At 46.2% G+C, this 26,302-nt stretch overlaps 1 protein-coding gene across 3 annotated transcripts in view; it reads left to right on the top strand.

Annotated features, from left to right (window-relative positions):
• LOC144729284 (interleukin-17 receptor A-like) overlaps positions 1-25,250 on the top strand; it is a 39,463-nt gene extending 14,213 nt beyond the window's left edge. For 2 of the 3 annotated variants that reach the window (XM_078609431.1, XM_078609429.1), the window contains 8 exons: positions 4,370-4,491; positions 5,698-5,824; positions 7,243-7,290; positions 9,096-9,256; positions 12,928-13,005; positions 14,516-14,579; positions 16,871-16,990; positions 22,975-25,250. In XM_078609431.1, the coding sequence (XP_078465557.1) occupies positions 4,370-4,491; positions 5,698-5,824; positions 7,243-7,290; positions 9,096-9,256; positions 12,928-13,005; positions 14,516-14,579; positions 16,871-16,990; positions 22,975-23,735 (1,481 nt within the window). In that variant the 3' untranslated portion in view covers positions 23,736-25,250. The remainder of the gene's footprint in view (positions 1-4,369; positions 4,492-5,697; positions 5,825-7,242; positions 7,291-9,095; positions 9,257-12,927; positions 13,006-14,515; positions 14,580-16,870; positions 16,991-22,974) is intronic. The other variant, XM_078609430.1, reaches the window with a different exon arrangement.
• The last annotated feature ends 1,052 nt before the right edge of the window (positions 25,251-26,302 follow it).

Below are 26,302 nucleotides of genomic sequence, written 5' to 3'. Positions count from 1 at the left end.
GCTAATCGGAGGTGCGGGGTGGGAAGGAATCAGAGGTGCGGGGGGAAGGCGACATACGGTGCGAAATAAGTTCAACATACATACATACAGAATGTGCATTACCTCATGGTTCATAATCAGCCATGGTCAATCCACTGCTGGATGAAGGCATCCCCCAAGCTACCGCCACTACTCACAGAGCTGCGATGTGATAACCCACCCGAAGCACACGTGCGGATTTCACTGCTCCATCTCCACAATGGATGTGGTCTGGGTTGCTTTCAATGTTTTGACTGCCCAAGCGGTTTGGGAAAGCGCTCTACGTGGGTTTGTGAAGGGACAGGTTGCTGCTGAGGCAAAAGCTGTTAAATGGAGAATAACACCAATGTAAAATCTCTTTGACCCGGACAAATTACATATTCAACGGGAACTGAAACTTCAGAAGAAATGTAAAAAAAAAAACATGAAAGCAGTAATTACTTTACGAATAACACACCTGCTACTTAATTCATGAAATCACCGTGACTCAATTACGATCTTTTCTTCACAGTATCAAAGGTAAGTTTAAGCAATCATGGCAATCACGTGAATGTATTCCATCGCGTTTGCACTATGCTGGTTACTAAAAGCGTGGCTTCAGATATCCGTGCGTAAAACACACTTCACTGTGGTTCACGGGTGACCGCCTTATCAGAATAAACAACATTTAATTAAAAGGATGAAAGGGTGAAACTGATGTTTACTCGGGAGAGCCAAAGGTGGCGAAATTGTAATGAGTTGAACCAAAGGGCTGTTAGAGTTGAGGTTGAAGATAACTCGTAAATGTGAGTTCTAACACGTAACAAAACCAAACACATTGTACGTTCCACGTCCTTTCACCGCACATCTTGATCACCTCCTAGGAGAGCGTCACTGAACGATGCGTGACTGCTCGCACACAAAGCACAAGCTCAAGTTGTAATCCTGTGCAGGGTGGAGCACTGAGTTGCGAGCCCACAACACTTGACAGACACCAGCGTGATGCAATCTGGGTGCTTAATTATAATCCATCACGCACTGATTCACTGTCGTCTCACTTAACACTCCTCTATTGCTGCTGCTACCTCACCGTGGACTTCTCCTGCGCCCATGCTGCTGCCTCGGCGTGGCAGGCCGCCTCTCTCTCGTCAATACTTTGTTTAAACCTCCACACTGCACGAGAAGTCACGTGCTCAACTTTGGAATTCCCTCCCGTTGACTCGTTTCCCAAGTACTTAGACACCACACAGAGACACAACACAGAGACACCACGCAGACACACCACAGAGACACCACAGAGACACACCACAGAGACACCACACAAAGACACCACACAGAGACACAACACAGAGACACAACACAGACACAACAGAGACACCACACAGAGACACACCACAGAGACACCACAGAGACACCGCACAGAGATACAACACAGACACAACACAGAGACACAACACAGAGACACCACACAGAGACACCATACAGAGACACAACACAGAGACACCACAGAGACAGACCACAGAGACACAACACAGAGACACAACACAGAGACACCACACAGAGACACAACACAGAGACACCACAGAGACAGACCACAGAGACACAACACAGACACAACACAGAGACACCACAGATACACAACACAGAGACACAACACAGAGACACCACACAGAGACACCATACAAAGACACAACACAGAGACACCACACAGAGACACCACACAGAGACACAACACAGAGACACCACAGAGACAGACCACAGAGACACAACACAGACACACCACAGAGACACAACACAGACACAACACAGAGACACAACACAGAGACACCACACAGAGACACCATACAGAGACACAACACAGAGACACCACAGAGACAGACCACAGAGACACAACACAGACACAACACAGAGACACCACAGATACACAACACAGAGACACAACACAGAGACACCACACAGAGACACCATACAAAGACACAACACAGAGACACCACACAGAGACACCACACAGAGACACAACACAGAGACACCACAGAGACAGACCACAGAGACACAACACAGAGACACAACACAGAGACACCACACAGAGACACAACACAGAGACACCACAGAGACAGACCACAGAGACACAACACAGACACAACACAGAGACACCACAGATACACAACACAGAGACACAACACAGAGACACCACACAGAGACACCATACAAAGACACAACACAGAGACACCACACAGAGACACCACACAGAGACACAACACAGAGACACCACAGAGACAGACCACAGAGACACAACACAGACACACCACAGAGACACAACACAGACACAACACAGAGACACAACACAGAGACACCACACAGAGACACCATACAGAGACACAACACAGAGACACCACACAGAGACACAACACAGAGACACCACAGAGACAGACCACAGAGACACAACACAGACACACCACAGAGACACCAGAGACAGACCACAGAGACACAACACAGACACACCACAGAGACACCACAGAGACAGACCACAGAGACACACCACAGAGACACCACAGAGACAGACCACAGAGACACACCACAGAGACACCACAGAGACAGACCACAGAGGCACAACACAGACACAACACAGACACAACACAGAGACACACCACAGAGACACAACACAGACACACCACAGAGACACCACAGAGACAGACCACAGAGACACACCACAGAGACACCACAGAGACACACCACAGAGACACCACAGAGACACACCACAGAGACACAACACAGACACACCACAGAGACACCACAGAGACAGACCACAGAGACACAACACAGACACAACACAGAGACACACCACAGAGACACCACACAGAGACACACCACAGAGAAGCAACACGAAAACGGTCAAGGCTACACAGGTGAACACAACACGAACCAGCGAAAACACTACAGAGACACACAACGCGTACACGATCAAGGGTACAAAGGTGGCAGTTGGCGGTTTGGTAATGTTGAACCAAGATAAAGGACTCACCGATTTGTAAGTGGGTGGATTTCTTTATCAGTTTATGCGTATTCAGCGCTTATCATTTCCAGTCAATAAAAACAATTAAATGCGTGGAACACTTTGCACCAAGGGTTTTGCGAATCGCACGTAGAATCTCACGCAGTGTCTACTCCATTAACCCCACGGTTAGGAATTTCTGTCTGGTCTCTCAATTGAAAGGTGCGTTTCAAAATCTCGGATTTCTTAAAAGTCAACACTGCCTTTTTTTAAAATATAGAATCACGTTTGCTGACATCTTGCTCGACACATTCACTCTCGGACCACTGCAAAAGGCGGAGTGAACTTTGAGAAGCCATCGCTGTTAAAGAGCCTCATTTTCACTCGTACAATACAACAGCAGAGGCCACACCACGCCAGCTTCTGGCTATGTTGCTCAGGCATCTTGCCAGGCCAATTGAGGGGATATCGGAGTGCACGTGCCTCCTTGTTCAGCAATCACTGTAGTGCAATGGCTTGAACAGGTTCCAAGCTGAAAGAAAAAAAAACGATCGCTAAAATTATTCGTAATAATAATATTTTAAAATACTTTTTTTTTAAAACACGCTTTAATGAAATGTACCGTACTAGTAATGGAAGAACTCCACGACTCCAGGAAGTGGCCCCGAAGCTTGCCGTAACGTAAGGGGCCGTGGTCAATTACAGCCAACGTCAGTTGAGCGTGGACAATTAGACCCAAGCCGAAACATAACATATAAAAAAGAATGTTAAAAAATATATATATTACTTTTAATCATAGAATATAGTATTGTCACCAGTATGACATACGTATGCCAAGTTTGCAGCCGATACGACATTGGGAAGTGGGTTAAAATTTTGTTACAAGATTTGAGGATACGACAACAGACAGAGTTGAGGATACAACAGACAGAGTGAGTTTATCAAAAGTGTGTAAAAGAATGTTTTAAAATATATGTTTTAGATTTTTTACGATAGAATATAGTATTGTCATCAGTATGACATAAGTATGCCAAGTTTGCAGTCGATACGACATTGGGAAGCGGGTTAAAATCGAGTTACACGATTTGAGGATACGACAACAGACAGAGTGAGTTAAATAAAATAAATAAATATATGTTATTCTCCTGGGCGCTGCTGTGGTGTAAGGTTGATGTCACACTGGACTTCCATTATTTATATACTCTTGTTATTTGAATGTCTCGTCTGCAGTACACACATTACAACAATACCGTTTAGACTTTTGAAATACTGTTCTAGCGACGATGTTCTTGAATTAATTAAACGTTCATGAGTGTGGTAGGGGTCGTAATGTGATATTTTCTAATACTCTGTGTTTATGATGCCGTGTTTTTGTATCAGGAAGCATAAATCATTTGGATGGTGCAGAGCTAATCATCACCCATGGCTCAAAAAGTCACCACATCATCTTCAACTTTAGCAAAGTCCCCTTCCCCAGGCGAAATAATCAACTGGGACAAAATGTAAGACCATTGCACAATGCCCATCTTGTAGTGAGTTCTTGCTTAAAGTCCATGCGTTTTTATTATCTGTTAAGTTCAAAGGATGATGTTTTACTTGTATCTGATTAGCTGCACATATAACCCTTTATGACGCTAAGACTTTGTCTACCCAGGTGTCTACCCAACAGTCTGAAGGATTTCTGAGTTCACTTATCAATGAGCGGCAAACTCAGCCCATCACCCCTCCAGGTTCAATAGAAGAATAGTAACAATGCTCCATATTCATCCAGGAACACCTTACTGAGACTCATGGCTCTTTTGCAAGATGGTCCTGCATTGGGATGTTTGGCCATTTCATTATGTTCTTGAACTTCTTTCGCACCGTACTTAGAAAACCATGCTAATCGGAGTGTTTTGCATGTAGGAGTAAACTGGTGTGCCCACATACATTGCACATACAGTATAATGAGGGAAAAGGTCACAAAGATGAATTTGAGAACCCGTTTGTTGTTCTGCTATCTCCGGGCCATTTCAAACCAACAAGGTCTTGCGAGCTTCAGCAAGCCTTGCCTCCAAAGTCATGGATCGCATGCGTGCACTACCAATACCTGGCTGTTGTGGGGTGGCAACAGTAGTTGTCCTGTGGACAGATTGAGGAATGTGTAATTCCATTGCTGGCTTAGGTCCGACACTAAATATGTGCATCGCCCCAATGCGTTGTTGATGTCGGCATCAAATCTGGCCAACTTTACCCCCCGCACTGACCAGAAAGGGTAAAACATATTCTTATTTTTAATACTTTGATACTGCCAATAAGGTCCCATAGATATAACTGCTCAACCCAAGCTATACATGCTCTGATATTTGGATTGTCTTTGTGCTTTTCGGCTTTTGGCGTTCTCTGGTCTCACACTGGTGAGACAAAGCCATAATGATAGCTGTCTCTGGTGTAGGCCAATTCGTTTCAAAGACGATGCCCATTATCAGAGCATGTGTGTTGCATGTTTTGCCACAAGTACGTGAGGTTAATGCAGATTTGATGCCTTGCAAGAGGTATCTATTTGGCGTTTGGACATCATAACACCTCCTGTTTTATTGCCACAACGGGTAAAACCTATTCTTATGTTTCATACATTATCAAAGGCTTCCAACATAAAGCCTGCCTTGCCATTCGGAACAGCGTTGACTTGTCTCTGAGCGGAGTGGCCGTCGCGTGTTGTATTTCAGTGGGAATTTAGCTTCGACCAGTATGAGGTGGAGCCCTCGGACTACGTCACGGTCACAGTGTACCACCTGCCACGGCCATCCACGGGGCAGGACGACGCTCACGTTCAAGATAGCATCAAGGTGCCAGGTGAGTGACGTAACCATCAGACTTGCTTACAGGAAGCGCCCTCCGTCCTGAGCCCAGTTAGATGTTTCACGTAAAAAAAAACACAAAATTTCAGCTAGTGCAGCTTATACATGCTGCGGTTGCGCTGCGCGACTCTCTGACGACGTGTTGATGGGTTGTACCATGCATTGTTCGGCATGACGTCCGACGTTTTTTCTGGGAGCTTCAGAATCGATCGCAGTGAAACTGCAGATAAAATGGGATGGTAGATCCCTGAACCCTGAGTAAGTTGGACAGAAAGTAGTATAACCTGTGGCCTACGTGATAAATGACCAACTCTAGATCAAGTGATTGTATCTGTCAAATTTGATAAATTGCAGTATTTGCAAATTATAAATTTTAAAAAGCCGCATGGCAACATCGTCCCCGACTGGCAGACTCATTCCCACTTACAGGCCCGTGCTGCATTCCCCTTGTGCGGCACAGGGACAGCTGCCACTGGGGGTTCCCTTGGCCGTGCTACAGCAGGCCATTGGAATGCTTGAGATGAGATCACATAAAATGAGAATTCACGATGCTGATCCATTTAAGCAGTGCCCTATAAATACTATTACTCATCCTGAATGCCACGTGACCTGCAAACCCGATGACCGCTGCAACAAATTGTCTCTGCCCTCCGTGATCTCCACACCAAACGACGAGGGCTTCCTTGAGGAGGTGTGTCTGTGTGTACACATGGGTCGCAGATGCGCGCGTGGCAACGCCGTTCTGCATGTGTTGTTCGCACTGAGGAAGCCATCCAAATTGAGCCCCACTCAATCGTATTCGGACAGCTGGGTGATGCACTTGCGTTGCGCATGACTTGGATGTCAGAAAAGTCGGGTACATTTTCAGTTATATCGAACTCAAAACACTTTAGTTGAAGAAGCAATTCAACGTTTCGAGCTTCATCATTGCGTCTTCAGCTGGACTGCCCACACAAGCCCATCGGGCACAAGCGGCAGCAGCAGGAGGCCAGTGTGGCGATAAACTTGTGACGAGTCTTAATGAGTACGAAACCGGTATGCAGTTGCCATCCATTTATTTTTAAAATGCCACGATCATCAACCGTGTCACATGTTAATCACACCGCTTTATGAATAGTTTGAGGATTTATAACTACATTTTTGCTTTCTGAATCGGTATACTGCAAAAGTGTTTCATACGTTGGCAGGCAGCCACTTAAATCAGGATTGGCAAGCATGAGAATTACAGAGACCAAAAATAAATGTGCTCGGTGGCTTGCATGGCAGTTCGTGAATTGTATGCAATTGTGCAGTCTTAGGCATGCTGGCCACTTTAAATATAATCCTTGCAGCATTTGTGAGTGGATCAATCACCTGTTGGAACGACGAAGCGTGCCAAGGGCTATTTCAATGTAATTCGTTTTGCCTTTTCAGATTGCAAAAGTGAGGCGATGAGAAATACACACAAATGCATCGTCAGAGGTGTGTCCGCTTTCCCGGTGCAGCTTCTGTATACACTACGATGAGCATGGTTGGCTACATACAGTCCAAAACAGTAGCCCACAATTATTCATGATAATAATAATGCAATTTATAACGCGCGCAAATTTGCGGACGTAACGGCCGCAACTCAGAGGCGCGGAGTCAAGCTCAGAGTCACTCGAAAGCACGTGGTTGTAGAGGTGAGTTTTTAAGCGTCTCTTGAAGGAGGCGATTGAGGTGATGCTGCGAATGTGCAGAGGGATTGCGTTCCAGACTGTTGGGGCAGCCACCGAGAAGCGGCGCGTAGACATGAATGCTTGATGCACCTTGCAATAATATTGTTGCTTGGTGTTCCGTTGTCCACTTAGTCAAAAAGCACTTGTTCGCCATAGAATAACAAGCGCAGTTAATGAGCACGCAATCGGCTAAAATCAATCATTAAAGCCAAGTGAAAACACATTAAATTACCATTTCTCTTTTACAACGGACAATGGGGCCCGATGCAAGATGAGCAACGTTCTTAATTAAATGTATTCAACAAAACATTCTCCGCATAATACATTTCCATGCCATAGCTTGTGAAAGTAGTTTCGGAGAAATCAATATATGCTGATGTAGGCCAAACTAGAAAAGAGGTTACATTTTAATTATTTTTAAAAATTCTTATTGAGGACTCTGTTTGGCCGAGTGGATCATTAATCACGAGTTTCATCGAGGGTCTATTTGCTCGACAATTGATGATCTTGTTTTTTTTCTGTCAGCGCGCATTGGCTCTCCTTGTTATTCTGAGCAGATACTCGGCCAGGAATGTGCCAACGCATTTGTTGTACTGCAGATGATGCTTCTCAACAGGATGCTGTCGTGCTGTCGTACTGTACCGCTTATCACACTGGACTTGCAATCCTCCGATTAGCACGGTTGGCTACGTACGGCGCGAAAGAAGTTCAACATACATCCATAACATAGAGAGGTCGCACGTTCAATTCTGTCCAGCGGTTGAAGTAATGTGCAACGTTTATTAAAATGCCCCTGGTCTCTGTCCAGCCAGCGGTATAACTGGGCACAAGAGAAATAATCCATTGGGCAAGTCGTGTGTGTGGTGATGGGTTAAGTGTGGGTACTTTAGCCTCTTCCAAGACATCTGGGCAACGTTGTAGAGTATACACAATCACCTCGAAAAGGGGCTCTCTATTGCCGCCTCTGGTGCAGGTCATTCGATCAGCATCCTCTTGAGCAGGACATAAGCTAAAACTAAACTCTTTTTATTTTACCAGGTAATGCCTCACTGAGCTATGTAGCTCTTTTCAGAAGTGACCTGGCTGTCACAAATGACAGCTCAACGAAGTGGCTCGTCACGTGGAAATGTATAGCAGCAAAATAACTCTAAACGCGTGATGTTGATTCTAAACGTGGAGGGACCCAGAGAAAAATCCACGCGACCACATGGAGAGAGACATGCAAACTCCAAATATATAGGCGTCAAGGTTGGGATCGAACCCCCAACCTCCTATATACCGGGCAAGGAAGTTAACATCATGACAACGTGGGTCACTGGGTGCCATTACTTTCACCCCCTTATCTTGCGGTTTATATTTATACTAAATGCAGCCAAGCGTTGTACGGAAATTCAAAGTCAGTATCTCATTTGCAGTTTTAACTTTTAACCGAAATATATGGCATCGAACTTACGACCACCTGTATACATCAGGGCTGCCCCTTTAACTTTTTACGTTTTTTTTCTATTTCTGCACAATACAATTGGGACAAAGATCTAATTATTTTCAAACCTTTATTTAACATTTCAGGAATAAATTGGGACCCAAAGATGAACATCACTCTGGCTTCAAACAGTCTACGTGTGTTCTTCAACACAGCACCTTACTTTGATCACTACACGCTCGCTGTTTTCTTCCGTCGTGAAGATAACAGGGACTGCTTCAAAGAAATGGAGACGAATGTAATGAAGGTAAGACCACACATTCACTCGGAATTGGCGACTTTGCACATGACCTCCGCATGGAGGCCTGCTTTCAACTGTTTGGCTCGATTATATCAAGCAAAAGCGCAAAGAGCTGTTGTGGTGTCGATAATAATTACCGTACATGTACACATATGTCTTCTGCCGCCGCTGCTTATGCACTCAAGACATGAGTCAGATCATCATAAAAAAAATTCTACGTAATTTACTCTCTTTTATATCAACATGAAACATGTTTGTATTTTAATAACTTGGGTGCAGTTGAATTTTGAATTGTCTCCACTGGTGCTGGTAACCGTGCTTTCATTTAATCGTCTAAAAATGTAAACAGAAATTAGAATAATGAAAATAGTACAGTAAATGTAAGCTCTATTGAGCTTACATGCGCATCATGTACGTGGCATGATAAGTAAGGAAGTAAAACTCAGTTGTATATAGCACCATTCACACAACGCATCACAGCACTTTACAACACAACTCCAGTAAAAAAAACTTAAACATTAAAACTAATAGACGTATATGCGAGAGAAACAACAACGTGTTTTCAGACGAGCCCGAAAACCTCGACTGACGGAGCTTCCCAAACGGACTGGGACAAAGCGTTCCACAAACGAAGCGCCTGACGACTAAAGGCTCTGTCGCGCCACTGAACGCAGAATGTGTCCAAGGTGCATTCCAGGGCGCTCGGATTCGGTGGATCAAAGTTTGCCGGACAGCGGCAAACGGTTTCAGCAGATCACCGCGATATAGCCGAGCGAACCAATTCAGGGCCTTGAAAGTCAAGACGAGAACTTTACATTAGATCCTGTATTTCACTGGAAGCCAATACAGGGAGACGACTTAGTTTCCCTCCTCGACAATCCTCAGTTCAACAATCGTCCCAAGTGGCATTCAAAACGATGTTCCGCAAATGCAAAAAATTTCACGCTAAAATTTCGACACCTGGCATGATGAGCGTGAACATCTTTACCCATACGCACGAGGGCACTCCACACTCCGTGTCCATGGCGCAGGGAATGCCCTAGATGCGTGTGTGCGTGCAGGCGGCGAGATTTGAAATCCCTCGCCTGGTATGGAGGAGGGTTTCAATCCCAACGCTGACGGCATATTTGGAGTTTGCGTGTCTCGCTCCCCGTGGTCGCGTGGATTTTTCTCCGAGTACTCTGGTTTTTCCCTCCACATGTATAAACACGCATTTAGAGTATTTGATTGCTCTACAGTTTCACGTGATAAGCCACTTCGTTGAGTTATCATTTGTGGCTGGGTTGCTTCTGAAAAAAAGCTACATAGCTCAGTGGGCCCTACCTGGTAAAATTTTAAAAATATCCCCATATATATAAAAGGCAAAGTTGTGAATATGTGTGTCTGTTCAAATGTTTAGCGTACTTCCTGACATGCAAAAAACTGGAAATTTGCTATGTGGGTACTTTCCAGACTGTATACCATGCAAAAAATATGAAAATACACTTTTGGTTTTTTTTTGGGGGGGGAGCTAAATTATGCATAGATTTTTTGCACGGCAAGTGAGCTGTGACGTCAAATCTGTCACGTGACCCCCGCACGTGGAAGCGTCACGCATTGCAGTGTAGTGGTTAGCGCGCTGCGCTACGAACCCGGCGACCCGAGTTCGATTCCCGCTCACGGCCACCACCGGTGACGATTATTTGAACCGGTCTTGGGCCTCCCCTAGGTCGACTCAGCCTCAAACGAGTAACTGGTGTGGTGTGTGAACATCGCCACTGGGGAGACAAAGGCGGCCGGGCGTGGTGAATCCAAGTCCCGGGCGAAGCCGGGTAGTAAAGCTCGTAGTTTATAGGAATGGAAAGTGTAGTACTTTCGTTCGAAAAACTGTAGTGCTTGTCACAGGCAGGGAGGGGTGATGCTTGCATAATCGCATGTCTATTGACCCACGGACCGTTCCCTCCCGTAAGGCTGACAGCCGTGGGATTGGCGGGGCCGCAGTGTAGCTGCACGAGGTGCCGTATTTTCTAATACGGTCACACTGACCTCACCTTGGGATGAGACTGGTGTACCGCGAAGTGTGACGAGTTGGAAAACAAATATCCCATTCGGACAAAACACTTTTTGAAGCCCCCTCTTGTCACATCGTACTGCCCGAGTGGCTGAGTGTCAATGGTAATTCGGCCCCAGAACATGATTGCTGCAAATGGTTTGTTCTCACACTACGGCTAAATCGTCGTGCCAATGAGGTCAATTTTGATGGGCTTCTTGGCCTCTGAATGTTTAGTGTTAAGTGACGTTTTGCACGGCTGAACAGCTATTTTTGGTGAAATCTGAAAACAGTCTGCCTCAGCAACTGTCCCCCTCTTTTTTCTTCCTGATGAGGAACGCTTGTGTTGCGATCGAAACGTCGTAGTTTTTTAGTTATTTTTTGTTATTTTCTTTTAACTTATCTACGTGACTTTACCGAAAGACCCAAAGAATATAGCTCTTTTGGTGGTCGCTTTGTTAAAATTAATCTCTCTGTGTTTCATATTCTTAGGTTTTTTCGGTAAAGTCTAGAACTCTCTGTGTTTACAAATTCTGGGGGTTTTTTTTCCTCTAAAGCGTCGAAATATTCTGTGGAGAATGCCAGTCTCTGTCTCAAACCACTGTCGGTGTATTTGTGTACGATTTACCAGAGGTGGGACAAAGTCATTGTTATGCAAGTCCAAGTCGAGTCGCAAGTCATCAAATTCATGACTCGAGTCTGACTCGAGTCCAAGTCACATGACTCGAGTCCACATCTCATAGGTGGGACAAAGTCATTGTTATGCAAGTCCAAGTCGAGTCGCAAGTCATCAAATTCATGACTCGAGTCTGACTCGAGTCCAAGTCACATGACTCGAGTCCACACCTCTGCGATTTACTATTCATGCCTGTGATGGTGCAATGCAGTGCGCCGATTGCAGCGCGTACATGTGTAGTGACATGACGTCACCACTGTTGGCTCTGTACGAGCGTAGTGACATATGACGTCACTACTGTGTTGGCTATGCACGGGTACCGTAGGCGGGGTGTCACGCAGGTCGCGTCAGGTCGTGACACTGCGTGAACCCAACAGGACACGTGACCGGGCAAAGGGGGGGGCTAGGGGCCCCAGAGGGGAGCTTGGTGGTCACGTGGTAAGGGGCCCAGATCTTCTCGAAGGATCTGCAAGGGGGGCGTGGCCGAGGGCGGGGCCAGACACGCAGCAGCAGTTATAAGCGGGGTGTGAACAGAGAGCGCGGCTGTTCAACCCCAGGATGAAGACGCAAGTTGTTTGTTACGTTGTGAATAAATAGTGTTGCCTCCAAGTTGAGTGTGCACCTCACTCGAAGCCATTACATATGGGTTTGACCCTTTCGCGTTTTATGCATGTGTATGCTTGATTGAGATGACAACAACATACCCCCACTTGAACCTGCATCTTTGTATTTGGCATTCTACCCAGATAGTATATTTTTTAAAAGAGCAGACATAAGCTATTTCAACAAAATGCTTTTTTTTTCCAATGAGCACAATTGTCTATGTATGGTGCGAAAGAAGTCCAGCATACGTCCGTATTCCCGGCCACGCCTGGGCTTGCCCGCTTTCGATTTGTATGCCTCCAAAGTACTCCTACAGTGATCACCCAAAGTCTGATGCTCATAACTGTGCATCATACCTCACTCCCACAGGGTGCGTACGATGCCACGGAAAGTGCCGTTTTTATTATCTCATCTTTAGAGCGACACTGCGACCACGTTACAGTAAAAGTAAGTATTTTGGTGCCACGCGGGGCTTCCGCGTAATGAAACTGGTATCGGATATTAGATCTCGTCTGGCAATAAAATGATTCCCACCCACCACATGAAGCGTAATTGACATCGTAAAAATTGGCTCCATAGCTCGCCACTTGAATGTACTGCCACACTAGAGCAACTTAAATTGTACGCTCTGTAATACCTGGAATTAAGCGGACAATGCCTTATGCCGCGCCAGCGTTCAAATGCAATAAATCACAGGGTCAGCGTTATCTACGTGACTTTAAGGCAAAAATAAAAAATAAATCAGTTTTTGTATCGACGAGATGCGCACGCTGCTTCATTCAGAGTATTCCTCCAGTGGCCATGCCTCCGAAATTACTCAGAAGTAAGACCAACGCCGCATCGAATCTCACAACCACGCGCACTCCCGGAAGATGTACATTTAGTGTATATGTTGTAGTACAGTCATGGCACATGTATGTTGTATGGCCACGTGTGATGTTGTAGTAATGGCACGTGTCGTAGTGATGTAGCAATTTGTTGCATTGTATTAACGTATTTGTGTGATCCTTTGTCTTGTCCGTCCAGCATTTTGCTAAAAAAAAGTTTGGTTAACGTATTATATGGAACTTGTAAATTATAGATAACAGGGCATTAGCAACATAAGTGGCACAAATAATAAAAAGGGATAAATGATAGCTTACAATGAAAAAGTAAAATAAAAACATTGGGTGTTGCATGTCTCCATTTGTTCCACATTCCTAGAGTGGGGATCAGTATCTGCAGACCACAACTGCTGTTGATTTTCTATAAAGCGATACCTAATTTTATTCACTCTGGAAGGATAATGAGGGGCTGAGTTGTTCTTTATCCAGGATTTGAACTTGCAATCTTCTGATTGAGTCAAACATTCGGACTGCAGCGCCAATCAGCCAGATTCTCTCATAATCACTTAATTTAATAACTACCAATAAAATACTGCCTTAAATGTTGTATCAGTACGCCTGGGGTAGCATGTGATTGTTTGGACATTTCGTACTAAGCAATGAGGTTAAACGTGGAAGATTTGAACCCAGTATTCCATCTGTGAGTCAGACACTGCTATAACATCGGCCAGATCGATTAGTACTGGTAGGAACCACCTGGTTCCACCAGCCCACAGGGGATTATTGTGTCCGTCCGTCGTGCATCAAAAAATGGGAGGGGTGGGGCTGGGTGGAGAGGGGAGGGTGGGGAGGGGCTGGGTGGGGAGGGTGGGGCTGGGTGGGGGGTGGGAGGGGTGGGGCTGGGTGGAGAGGGGCTGATCACCCCGTGGTGCCCTTATAAAACTCAACGTTTAACCTACTCACGCCGGCTTGTGCCCGCCCTCAGTCGGCCATATTTGCGGAATACACCATGCCGCCGTTGACCCTGGCCATTGACCGAGCAACCCGACGTTCCTACCAGCTACCTCCGCAGGAATGTGTTTATCTCGAAAGCAGTTCAAATATCTCATCCACTAACCTGAGCTTTCTTCCAGATCCGTCCATTCAACACGTGCTGCAAAAGCCTGTGCAAGGGAAGGAGGAGCAGCTTTGTTATAGGTAACGTCTTCACACCTCGCGGTCGGAACTTTCGTCCATTTAGTTTCACACAACCCAGCGCGAGTTAAGTCACAGACACGCCACTTCGACTACTTCGTAGACTTTTCCAGCTGTGGCTGTACACCTCTCATGACTATTCCCATTCCGCTCTGCTGCTGCTGCGTGTTAGGGATGATGTCCGTAAATTTCGCTCCACATTCTGATAGCTTTTTTAGGAACTGATGCCGAATAGAATTATTAATTGAATATGCAATCAGTGCCTGAAGGTGCTCCCAGGATGTGAATCGATGTGTCATGCACCGTGCCGAACAACGCGCGGCATGACACCAAAACACATCGGGCGGCTAAACAGCACAACCGCGAAAACCTCGGGAGCAACATTACTCACTGGGACCTGTTCATACTTATGTGGTGGGCTCAAACGGAGTCTCAGACGTACTTTTGGAGGCAACACATTTATTAACATCGCCGCGTTAACACAAATGGGGTAACTGCCCCTTCACCGGATAGTACGCTGTGGTGGTGAACCACCAGGATATCTACACTAATCACACGCAACTAGCTACAACGGACCGGACCACAGCTCGGGTCCGGGTCCTCGTATTGGAGACTCTGTGGAGCATGGAGTGTGGAGCAGGGACGTGAAGTCTTCTGGATGAACAACAGCCACCAGTCCCACTGGGGGGGCCCGGCTTATATTGTGTGTGGCGGGGCCGGCTCCGCCCCTAGCCACGACCGGCTCCGCCCCTAGCCACGACCACCTCGAATTCTCGAGGAGAATCTCCAACTGGCCACGTGATCACCCTAGCCCCCCTTTGGGGGTCCCGGGGTAGACACCTTCGGTCACGTGTCCTCCAGGGTCAACCAGAGTGTCATGGCCCCTTTGAAACCCCGTTCCGAGGCCGGCACCCTCGTACCGTATCCTGTAGGGGCTGGCACTGCACGCAGCGCGTGGTGCCATCCATTGCTGCCAGTCAGTGCTCCCTGAGCCCCGCTATGGCCGGTACTACATCACCCTCAGTGGTGTTTGCGATGTCAGTACATCGCGCGCCGTGCCTCTCCCAAGCCGACATCACACAGTGACATATACTGACATCCAACGATGTCACATCCAACGATGTCACTACACATACATTGGGGGAAATCGGACTTAGCTATGCCCCCAATTCGCAGCTTGTTGATTTCAGATACTTCTTAAAAGGTCCAAAAACGAATGGCAGTGTACCCAGCGACGTTGTTCCGACTGGGCATCACCACTCCGTTTTCCGTGCCCCACTTTTGTAAAATGAAAATGGCAATTCTTGTTTATATTTATTGTCTCAAACGAGGTTTGGAACACAGACCTGGAAGCTTTGTTAAAAAAAAAAAACATTGCACATCAATCAACTGATTAGGGATTGATTGAAATGTAAAATCAAAAATGTAATATAACTTTACCATAGAGGCTTTAAAGGAATGACAACTAATTACTTTGTCCATCTCCGTACACGACTTGTGCATTATTCAGAGGCACCACAATTTCTCTGTCTCGCACCTGCCCAGGTACTTAACTCAATTGCATATTTAGATGCTATATAAATTCTAATTGCACGGCGTTGTGTCGTACCCGCAAACCCAACGAGAAAATATCAGAAGAAGCTACATATTTAATATGTACGATACGAAGTTCCCTGTTTTGGTTCTTTATGACTGCGGACTGAATTAATTACTGTAAAAGTGAGCGTTATTTGCAGCTCATATCATGCGTGCAAGTAGAATGTTCGAGCCAATACAGAGACATCACAACTTGAATCGCACGTGTAAGCAAGTTTTTATTTTATACGTGTTTTAATGCATGTAAATGATGATGCAATACCCTATGTGCAGCAGTGCCACCTTTGTATTTTGTGCAACTAGCATAAATCTATCAAAGATATTAACATTACTCATCTAACTTGCATAATCAGTACATAAAAGTCCCTGGAAGGGAACTTTTATGTGGCAATTCCCTCGGCAATGTGTATAGTTTCAATGTTTTCGATTTTATATTACATCATTATTATTTGCCCCACGAAAACTGTGTTGCTATTGGGTTCACATTGTCCACACTGTTGTTTCATTTCATCGGAAGGAACTATTTTAAGCGTTAAAAAAGATTGACAGACTGGCGTTGACGCTTTGGCTCCGGCACGTGTCACTTCCTCTGAAACAACGCTGTCTCTGTGCTAGGGGGGCTATCGGCGCCGCCTTGGGGCATTAGAGAATTGCAGCGTTCACAGATGCGTCGTGGCCCCCGCCACGTTTCGTTGCAGATGCCGAAGGGGGACCTCGGTCACCGCTGGTCTACGCCTCAGTGGGAGGAGCGCTCGCGCTGCTCTTCGTGGTCACGCTGATCGTGGCAGCGCTGCGCACCGCGCGTCCGCAGGCGAGAGGCGAGTTACGCGGACGCAGAGCGCACCTCACGTCACCCCGCGCGGTCGCACACCTACAATGCTGGTTGGCAATCGGGACAAAAGGTGTAGAATTGAAAGCGCGTTCTTTTGTGTTGCCTAGATTCTGTAAAAGTAACCCACATGGTAAAGCACTGACAGCTTCCAGTGTTGGCTGCAAATATTCGTGACAGCTCAAAGGTTTAATGACTGCAGCCTATGAATGGCCTGGAAGCTATGCACAGCCACTAAGCGATAAGTGTTGAGTCATTGTACAGATCGGGGGCTGAGAGGTCATAGGGCTGAGCTGGCACCGTTGAGGTCCTGGTTTTGAATCCAAGCAACCGTCTCTTATTAAACCAGATCCTCATACATATTTTTCCCCAGGAATCTTCATCGAGTCCCAAGACTTTTCTAGGAGAATTCTGCGTTCGGGGGTGTTTGGCGAGTGTCCTCATAACGAGTGGTTTACATTTGGCAGGAAAAATAACGACCCAGAGAAAGTCTGCTGAAGTGAGGGGATAGCACTCAGGAAAGTTTACTAACCCAATTTCTGTACTGCCATCTCCTCGCTTTGTCACAGCCTATTTGGGTTTACGAGCTTAACAAACTGTACTTGCTCCACCAACCCTTCCTTGTAAAGCCCTGGCTTACAGGCATGTGCCACTATGACAAGCTTAATGGTGATACAGAAGTGTGTGTCCATATATGCATTTGTGAATGTTCGTCATTGTGTGTCTTTGTAGAGTTCCACAAATTCTGTTTACCCTTTTTAAATACATACAGTCATAATCAGAAAAACGGCGAGCACTTGATAAACAATCCTTGATCGGTTTTCAGAACAACAAAAAACCTCAGAAATGTAATCAAGATGCCCTATTGTAACATAACAGAACATTAATGCCATAATTGTGTTGTGTAGTGCAGAACAGCTCAAAGACGAAATTCTTAGTAAGGGTATAAAATAAAATAAATTAAAACTTCAAATCTAGATCGTGGTAAGGGCTTGCGCCGGTTTATTAACACAAGGGAAAGCGGTTTACACCAGAGATAGGTGTCCATACACTCGGACCTCAGGCTCTATCTGTTCCCAGCCACGGCTATCTCTTGGGCTCTCCACCTCGAGTCGGGACGGGGTTCAGCCAACACCGCCCGACCGAGGAGAGCAGCACCCCGGCTCTTACAGACTTCTCAGAGCCCTGCCCCTGGCTATATCTTTGGCTCTCCTACTTGTAGAACCCGGACGGGGGATCAGCCAACACCGTCCGGTCACGAGCAGAGGAGACCTCCATCCCGGGCTCCCACGACGACCCCCCTTTCGTCACAGGGTCCCCCTTAAGTATATCACGTGACATGACGTCATCGTGCCTCACAGCGCTCATGACGTCACGTCGTCATACTACGCCTCTACTATTGTAGCAGAAGACGTTTTATACTGGGGAAGAATCATCTCTTACACCGAGTATTCTAAGTAACACATTTCAGAAACGGCTGCAAATAAGTTTTATTGCATTTGCCGTGCAGAAGTCTGATAGATTCAATTTTATCAATTGTGACAAGTTATATAATTCACGAGGCAATAAGTTTAGGTGCGAATTTAAATTAGGAAAAGTAAACTTTGTTTCAACATTTTTTTTAAATAAGACAATTTTTGTCTTTTAGAGTTGACATGTGGAGTTTTATCTTACAGGCAGTGAACTACAATACTTTACCTTATACGTGATAGACCCTTTACCTCGGGGGTGTTGCTATCTCGGCATCTGTGTGCCAGTTAGACAGAAGCAGGAGGTGTTGGCACCAGCCGATGAGTGAGCCATTACAATTGAAATGCAGATTTTTTTTAAAGTAAGGAACAGCATAATTAGTAGGTGGTGTGGTGGCGCAGTGGTTTGCGCATCGGCGACCTAATCCGGGCCCCCCCGCCCCCCTCGCCCCAGTGACCACAATGATGAACGACGGTCAGATGGTAAAATAACCCCCGTGACCAGAGGTCAGCAGCCTGCGGCTCCGGAGACGCATGCGGTGGCTCTTTAAGGACTGCTTCGTGACGTCATTCATCAAGGATCACCGTCTCCTATTCGCATGCATTGCACTTTTTTTTACCAAATTCGAAAAAAAATGTCTCTTCTTCTTATGTTGGTTGCCAGCCCCTGCCCGTGACCAACGTAGCATGGTGTGAGCCCTTCGTTGAGCATTGAACCGTTTCGGTGTTTCACCGCACACCTAAATGTAAAGCGGTGCCCGTAATCGAATCGGCTGGGCCTTTCCAGGGATAGGATGCTGCCCATATCACATGAGGCTCGTTCTCAATCCCTAGATGGAGGCCGTGATGTGCTCAGACTCGCGCAATACGAAGCGGCATTTTCCAAGCGGAAGATCCCAATCCCCGGGGGGAGATCGGTACAGCTTGCCGCAAGGAGTGTGAGACCACAAATCAATGCTCGGATAAGCATTGTGGAACCCCAGTGGGACGGGCCTAAATAAACTATATATATTTTTATAATTTTACCAGGTAAGGCCCACTGAGCTATACAGCTTTTTTTCAGAAGCGGTACCTGGCCACAAATGATAGCTCAACGAAGTGGCTTATCACATGGGCATTTATAGCAGCACATCGATGCTAAATGTGGAGGGAAAAACTGGAGGACCACGGCGAGAGAGAGAGACATCCGAAGTCCAAATATACAGCAGGCGTCAGGGTCGTAATCGAACCCACAAACTCCGGTAGTTAACATCTCGCCACCGTGGCGCCTCCAGTGTGGGTGGTTCACATGACCCTCACAGTATCCTCCACGCACGCCGTGCTGCTTGGCCCTCACTCAGGGGGCTATCAGCAGCCACCGAGCCCGGTCTCGACAGCGGCAACGTTGAGCGCAGGAGGGGTCGCAGGGAAAAAAAAACTATTTAGGAAAATGGTTTCCGGTGCTATGGAAGTTTGTAGGTATGTGTGTATGTTGAACTTATTTCGCACCATGCGTAGCCAACTGCGTTAATCGGTGGCGCGGGGGGAAGGACAACCAACCAAACACAAAAATCCGTCTGAAAGAAATTAGTTTGCAATCAAGATGATTTAAATGTGGAGAGCTGCAGTGGCTTCCTAATAGTGGAAGGGAGAGCGTTCCAGACGGCCGCAGAAGGGCATCTGAAAGCGCAATGTGGTGACTTCTTTGTTCGATGGGGAGTGTGTATGGAGAGGGAAATTCATTTTAAGCTGATATTGCAAGATCAGCAATTACAGAATAACGTCGCATATTAAACAAGACAGTAAAACACCAGAGTGTACAGTTGTGGAGTCATCACTTTATTATTTGCATAGTACAATGTTGTATTTTGCAAGTGTAATGGTGCACAACAGTGTAATATTTATTGGCTGTACTGTGTAATGCTCGACATTAGGTGGAACTTTATAATTTTAGACAAACGCTAAGAGGAGGATGTGTGTTTGTCCCTTGCTCTTGCTAAGTTACACATAAAAACGCAAGTAAATGTGCAGTGATCATGGCACTTATCCAGGAAAAGCCTCACTTTGGTTTTAAGAAACATGGTGCAATCACGGTCTGCACTGGAATATTTAGCCAATTAATTTCAAGTGAGTTTTATATGTTTTGGCCCATGATTTCAATTTGTATGTATGTTGAACTTCTTTCGCACCGTACGTAGTCAACCGTGCTAATAGGCGGTGCCATTGTTTTAAACAAGGTGCTAGAGGCTGCCTTGGCCATGTCAGAGTCACGTGACGTTGTCACTGAATATTTTTTTTGTGGCAATCCAGGCATTTGCCAAGCAGCAGTTATTAGATAAGGGTTTTCTTGAAATAGGACTGTGGTTTACTGTGATTCCACTGGTAATGCTCATCTAATATATCGAGCTATTTGACAAAGCAGCCCTTTGTCAAAGTTGAAGATTGCCCTCGTAAATGACCATGTTCACAAATAATAGCACCACCGTCCTACAAAGCCACAATCCTCAGAACTAGTACGTATCCTTTAGAAATCCGATGAGCCCTGAAGCTCTTTTTCAGTGATGTCCAATTCTGCACACAGCAGCACAGTCTATACAAGCGCTCCCACTAACTGCCACCTTTTCCCACAAAAAAAACCCAGTGTTTATTTATTCTGTGTTATATTTAGCACAATTTGAGGTCTCTTGTAATGGCAATCCAATTTTAAATTCAGTTTCAATTAAAATAATATAAGCCACACTCGGTTTACCTTGCTGTTACAATAAAATAGCATTTACTGTAATTACACGTCTGAGTTGAGTTGCCTTGCTATTAAATTGGCATACGATTATAGTTCTAATTTGTAGCATGGAGAAAACGCAGTCCAATAAGCATAACTCAATACCAGACAGCACAGTTGATGTGTTTAGATTATTGTTGTAAATATCATTTGTCGTGTGCAGATATATTACAAATGTTAATGATTCATATTTCCCGATTGGAACTTACCATTTAACCACGTTTGTTTACTTTTTAATCATTCCACATTTTAAGAAATTACTCTTATCATTACATTTTTCTTTTTTGTGTATGGAATATCCAAACTGGTAATACTTTCAAACATTGCACCCTTATCGGTAATTGGATTTTTGTTTATCTTGCATTGCGTTTCCCGAAATTGAATTCACCATACTATTTTCCCACTGTCACACGTACAGAACGGAATAGTTTCCATAAAACTATGGTTGTTAAAATCGAGTTTTTTTTATTAGTAAAACCCGGTTTCTGGTGTGCCACACACAGATATTTCTAGAGCAACCAACACATTTACGTTGTGTTCAGCTGAAACAACAGGAGCCGTTACAGTGGTGCAATGGCTAGCTCGCCGGAGCCACAACCTCTGGACCTGCAGGTTCAATTCCATCTCCTTGGTGCTCGGCAGCTGCAACGTCGGTTCCTGACTTTCAGAACAGGTTTAGACAACCCTGGTCTGTGCCGGGCTGCAAACGCACACGGGGCCTGATCACGAAGGTCGATACTGGGGGGCGACAACAGGCACGGTCGACCTGGTGCCGCGCAGAGAGTCGTGGGACAACAGTACAGGGTGGTCCAGATGTCTTGTGACCCCCAATTCATGGACCCCCAATTCATGGACCCCAAAAAAAATGTTTTCCCACTTTGCATATTCATTTTGGTTTTGAATTAACCTTAATAAAAAGAAAGACATGAATTCCTGCAATCACGAAAGCTTTATGTCAAAATACTGTATATTAAGTTTAACAGAATTAAATGGGGGTCACAAGACATCTGGACCATATTGTGCAATAGCCTCAACAGCGTAATGCTCAACCACCAGTTCCTGAAAAACTGCATAGTGGTTACCTTGCCTTGAGTCGCATATTATTAATTAATGAAAAACAAGACAACCTGACAGGCATCAGAGGCTGGTATCGTCCTTACAGGGACTCAACAGAGTCATTGATTACTCACTGCTGTCAAATCTGCCTCTGGGAGCCTCATGTGTATAGAGAACCCACTTCTACACCACGGTGACCCAGAAGTTTTCCTGATGGGTTTTTTCGTCATTTACAGATTTTAATGATTGTTCCGTTGCCATCAACGGGAGATGTGATAACACGACGCCACGTTATTAAACAGTTATGACTTTCCGTATCCCATTCAGCCCGCCGCCAGTTTCTTCAGAGCTTCGGCGCTGATTATATATCTTGCAAGGGGCCGCAACCAGGCAAAGATCCCCAATATAGCCTTAACAGACTGTAGGGGCAAGTGCTGTTCGCGAGCACCTATGAAGGCCGGAACGGTGGCCAGCACAACGCCCGACCGCCTTTGTCTCCCTAGTGGCGATGTTTACACACGCTAATTTGAGGCTGAGTCGACCTAGGGGAAGCCGCAACTAGGCACCCCTGACGTGACACGCATTATTAAAGTGACGTGCCGTACGTGCCTGCGTACGTACGTTGTTGTTTGACCGGTATAGAGAGAAAAACAAAACGGCGAAAATAACCCTTCCTGCGTGTGCCCCCAGCTGGGAAAGCGTGGACGGTGCACCGAGGCGGGTCGAGCGAAAGCGACCAACGTCGGCAGCACCACGCGTCTCCTCCCCACACCACGCCCGACCACCAGCTGGAGCGGCCTCGAGACCCCCCGACGCTGTTGATCCTTTACTCGCTGGACCACGCACTCTTCAAGGACGTGATCCTGTCCTTTGCCTCGTTGGTCCAAGCACACTGCTCCGTGAAGGTCGCCCTTGGCCTCTGGAGCAGCGTGGAGGTCGCGCGCCGCGGGCCACTCGCGTGGGTGGCCGCGCGTCGGCAGGCGGCGAGGGAGACGGGCGGCCGGGTGCTGCTGGTGTGCTCCAGAGGCGTCGCTGCCAAATGGGAGGCCCATCGGGCCGCTGCCGCTTGTGCCGGAGAGGAGGGCGCAGCGCTGAGGCTCGGAGCGGAGTCCCACGCCGGTGACCACTTCTCGATGGCACTGCCACTAATATGCGCCGACTTGGGAACGCCGTCCCTGCTCGGCAAGTACGCGGTCGTGTACTTTGACGAGGTCAGCAACAAGAAGGATATTCCCGACGTTTTCACGCCAGCCAAGACGTATAAGCTCACGAGCCAACTGGGAAAGATGTGTCAGATGTTGTCAAACTTGAACAGTGCCACAAGGAGACACAAACAAGTGAAGGACTGGAATGTATCTGCGAGTGGGAAAGCGCTCTGCGATGCCATTAAACAGTTTAAACTCTATCAAAAACTGAACCCCAAGTGGTTTGAAGATGAGTGTTTGAGATGAAATTGGTTCAAATTTTTTACCTGCTAAGGTTAAAAAAGACGTTAATTAATGAAGTGAAGATTTTTATTTTCATCAAAGTAAAGCTCCGTTGGGCCCTGTAAAGACATGTTCTCATTTCACTGGAAACTGTTTTTTTTATAAACAAAGATGATGTTCTGGATGATTATGCTGCATTGTCCCAAGCAAGTGCAGTTTTGTAATCTCGAGCATTTTCACTCTCCAAACTCACAAGTGTGAAGATTCACAATGTCTAAAGCCTCAGTAATCATTATTTATAAATGACGACCTTTTCAATATATTATTTAATTGCTGCAGCATTTTCCTTGTCACAAGTGCCTCCGATGGTTTCGTTTATTCACCGACCCATCAACAACAAATGTTGTCTCCGTGTCTACGTAGTTCTTACTGATCTTAAATGTACGTATGTATGTTCAACTTTTTTCGCACTGCACGTAGCCTACCATGCTTATCGGAGGTGCGAAATATAAGTACATGTATGATCTGAGATACAGATGCATTTGTGACATTTGTAGGCAAAACAGAGCCTGGTGAGAGCAGATTTCTTCTTCAAGAAGGGAAACCGGAATTTCAAGGTTCATTGTGCTCCTTTGGCCCGACTTCTCCACTATCGGCTCTGTGTTCTGTCTGAATCTCCCATGCTCTGTGTCTTCTGCTGCTGTGGCTGAGTGTGTATTATCCGGGCTATCTGCATTTCCTGCTGTGTACGGCCAATATTCTTGGTCACAGCTCGTCAAGGAGCATAAGCCATCATGAAAACTCCGGTCATCCCTCGCAGTGGCTTTTGGCGAACCATCAAACAAAGATGGTCACTGCATTGTGCGCTTTCAGATGCACCTCTGCGGCCATCTGGAACGCTCTTCTTTCTGAAACTAGAAAGCCACTGGAGCCATGCACTTTTAAATCTCAGTTGAAAATAATTTCTTTCCAACTGTTTTTGTGTTTAGTTTGTTTTCCTTCCCCCGCACCTCCGATGGCTACACATGGTGCGAAAGAAGTTCAGTTATATGTACTCTGGCTCAAGTCAGCCGGCTCAAGGCCTCACTCGGGGATGGTCCCGAGCCACGCTCAGGATTTTCCACGGAGGTGAACCAGAGACGCTCACGTGGTGTACCGTTTATGAATATATGCAGCTTGAACCACAACTGATCCGAGTTAGAAGCTAAACCAGAGCCAAGTCATGAGTAAGAAGACAGTGCCCCACCTTTCCCACATCACCCCCCCCCCCCCCCCCGACCCTAGGTTTACCTCATTAGGTTGGTTATACTCACACCTCCCCTGTTATCCCCTCCCCATTTGAAGTTCCATCTTCTCCCCGAGTGTGGTGTCCGCACTTGGTTGAGGCAAGGGGGCCACTCTCCTCCCCACCTATCATCTCCCCTCCTGTGTATGGTTCGGTTGCCGTCGGGACTGCGTCCTCCGTGCGAGCCTCGCGGCGTGCTGGCTGTATCGGGGCTCTCGCGTTTTTGAAACAATAAAAGAAAGAACAGCAATAAAGAATGTATGGTTCCATCCTTTTAACTCGGCGGATCGATGTGTCCATCAAGTGCATCAGATTTTGTTCAGTCGCTCTTCACAATTTTTTACTTCGGAAGCAATACTCAAGTCAAATCTTTTTAAAACAGTCTGCCTCAGCAGCAGACCATGCTTTCCCACCTGATGACGGACGCTTGTGTTGTGAATTTTTTTACACCTACGTGACTTTACCGAAAGAACCAAAGAGTAATACTCAAGTAAGTCACGTGTGGATTGGTCATCCGGTCGTTAAACCTGTCCTGGAGATAGAGCACTGCGAATTCTCGAGTTTTAAAACGCGCGTGTTGAATTTGAGAAAGGGTTTATTATTGTGCCTCTGGCGAACTTTAAGCTTCCAGTCACCTCCCCTTAGCACGCTTGGCCACGGTACGGTGCGGAAAATGTCTCAACATACCGTTACGTATGTAGTGAAATACAATAATAAATAAAGCATTTGAGAGGCTATATGATAGAGGGAGGTGACACCACAACGGGGAGCTGGGTGCTGAATGTGAACGCTTTCAGCACCACTGAGTGGACAGAGCCCCGCTCCTACAGCTCGTGGGTTGCGAGGTGGAGTGGGGTCGGTGGACAGCCCACGAGGGCTCTCAGTTGGGGAAGTTAACGAATGTAAACACATTCTGTGCTCAAGAAAACAGCATCTTATAATGATGTAATTCTTATTATATCGTTCTATAGATGATTCGTTTAATTATGTATTCATTGAGGTGAATTTGTAGGTTTTTTTACCATTAACAAAATGGTAATACATCCAAAGTTGGTTCGACTGAAACTTTGCATCTCGAAAATTCGCCTATCGCGGTGTTGCCGTGAAATTCTCGCTGTCGCCTGTCACCTGCGGCGCCTCTAAATTCGCTGTGTGCACCTGTGGTGAGCGGGTGACGGCGTGGCCGAGTGGTTACTTCCTCCGTCTGACACGAACACTAACACGGGTTCGCGCCCGCGTTGCACCACTGGCGCTATCCGCTGCCCTTTTATTATCTTGCCGTGAGACGATATGAGACATACGTTAG

Source organism: Lampetra planeri, chromosome 32, assembly GCF_965212315.1.
Source record: "Lampetra planeri chromosome 32, kcLamPlan1.2.h2, whole genome shotgun sequence".
Classification (NCBI taxonomy): Eukaryota; Metazoa; Chordata; class Hyperoartia; order Petromyzontiformes; family Petromyzontidae; genus Lampetra; species Lampetra planeri.
The sequence above is the reverse complement of the archived record's forward strand: the minus strand, read 5'-3'. Positions and strand labels throughout refer to the sequence as shown.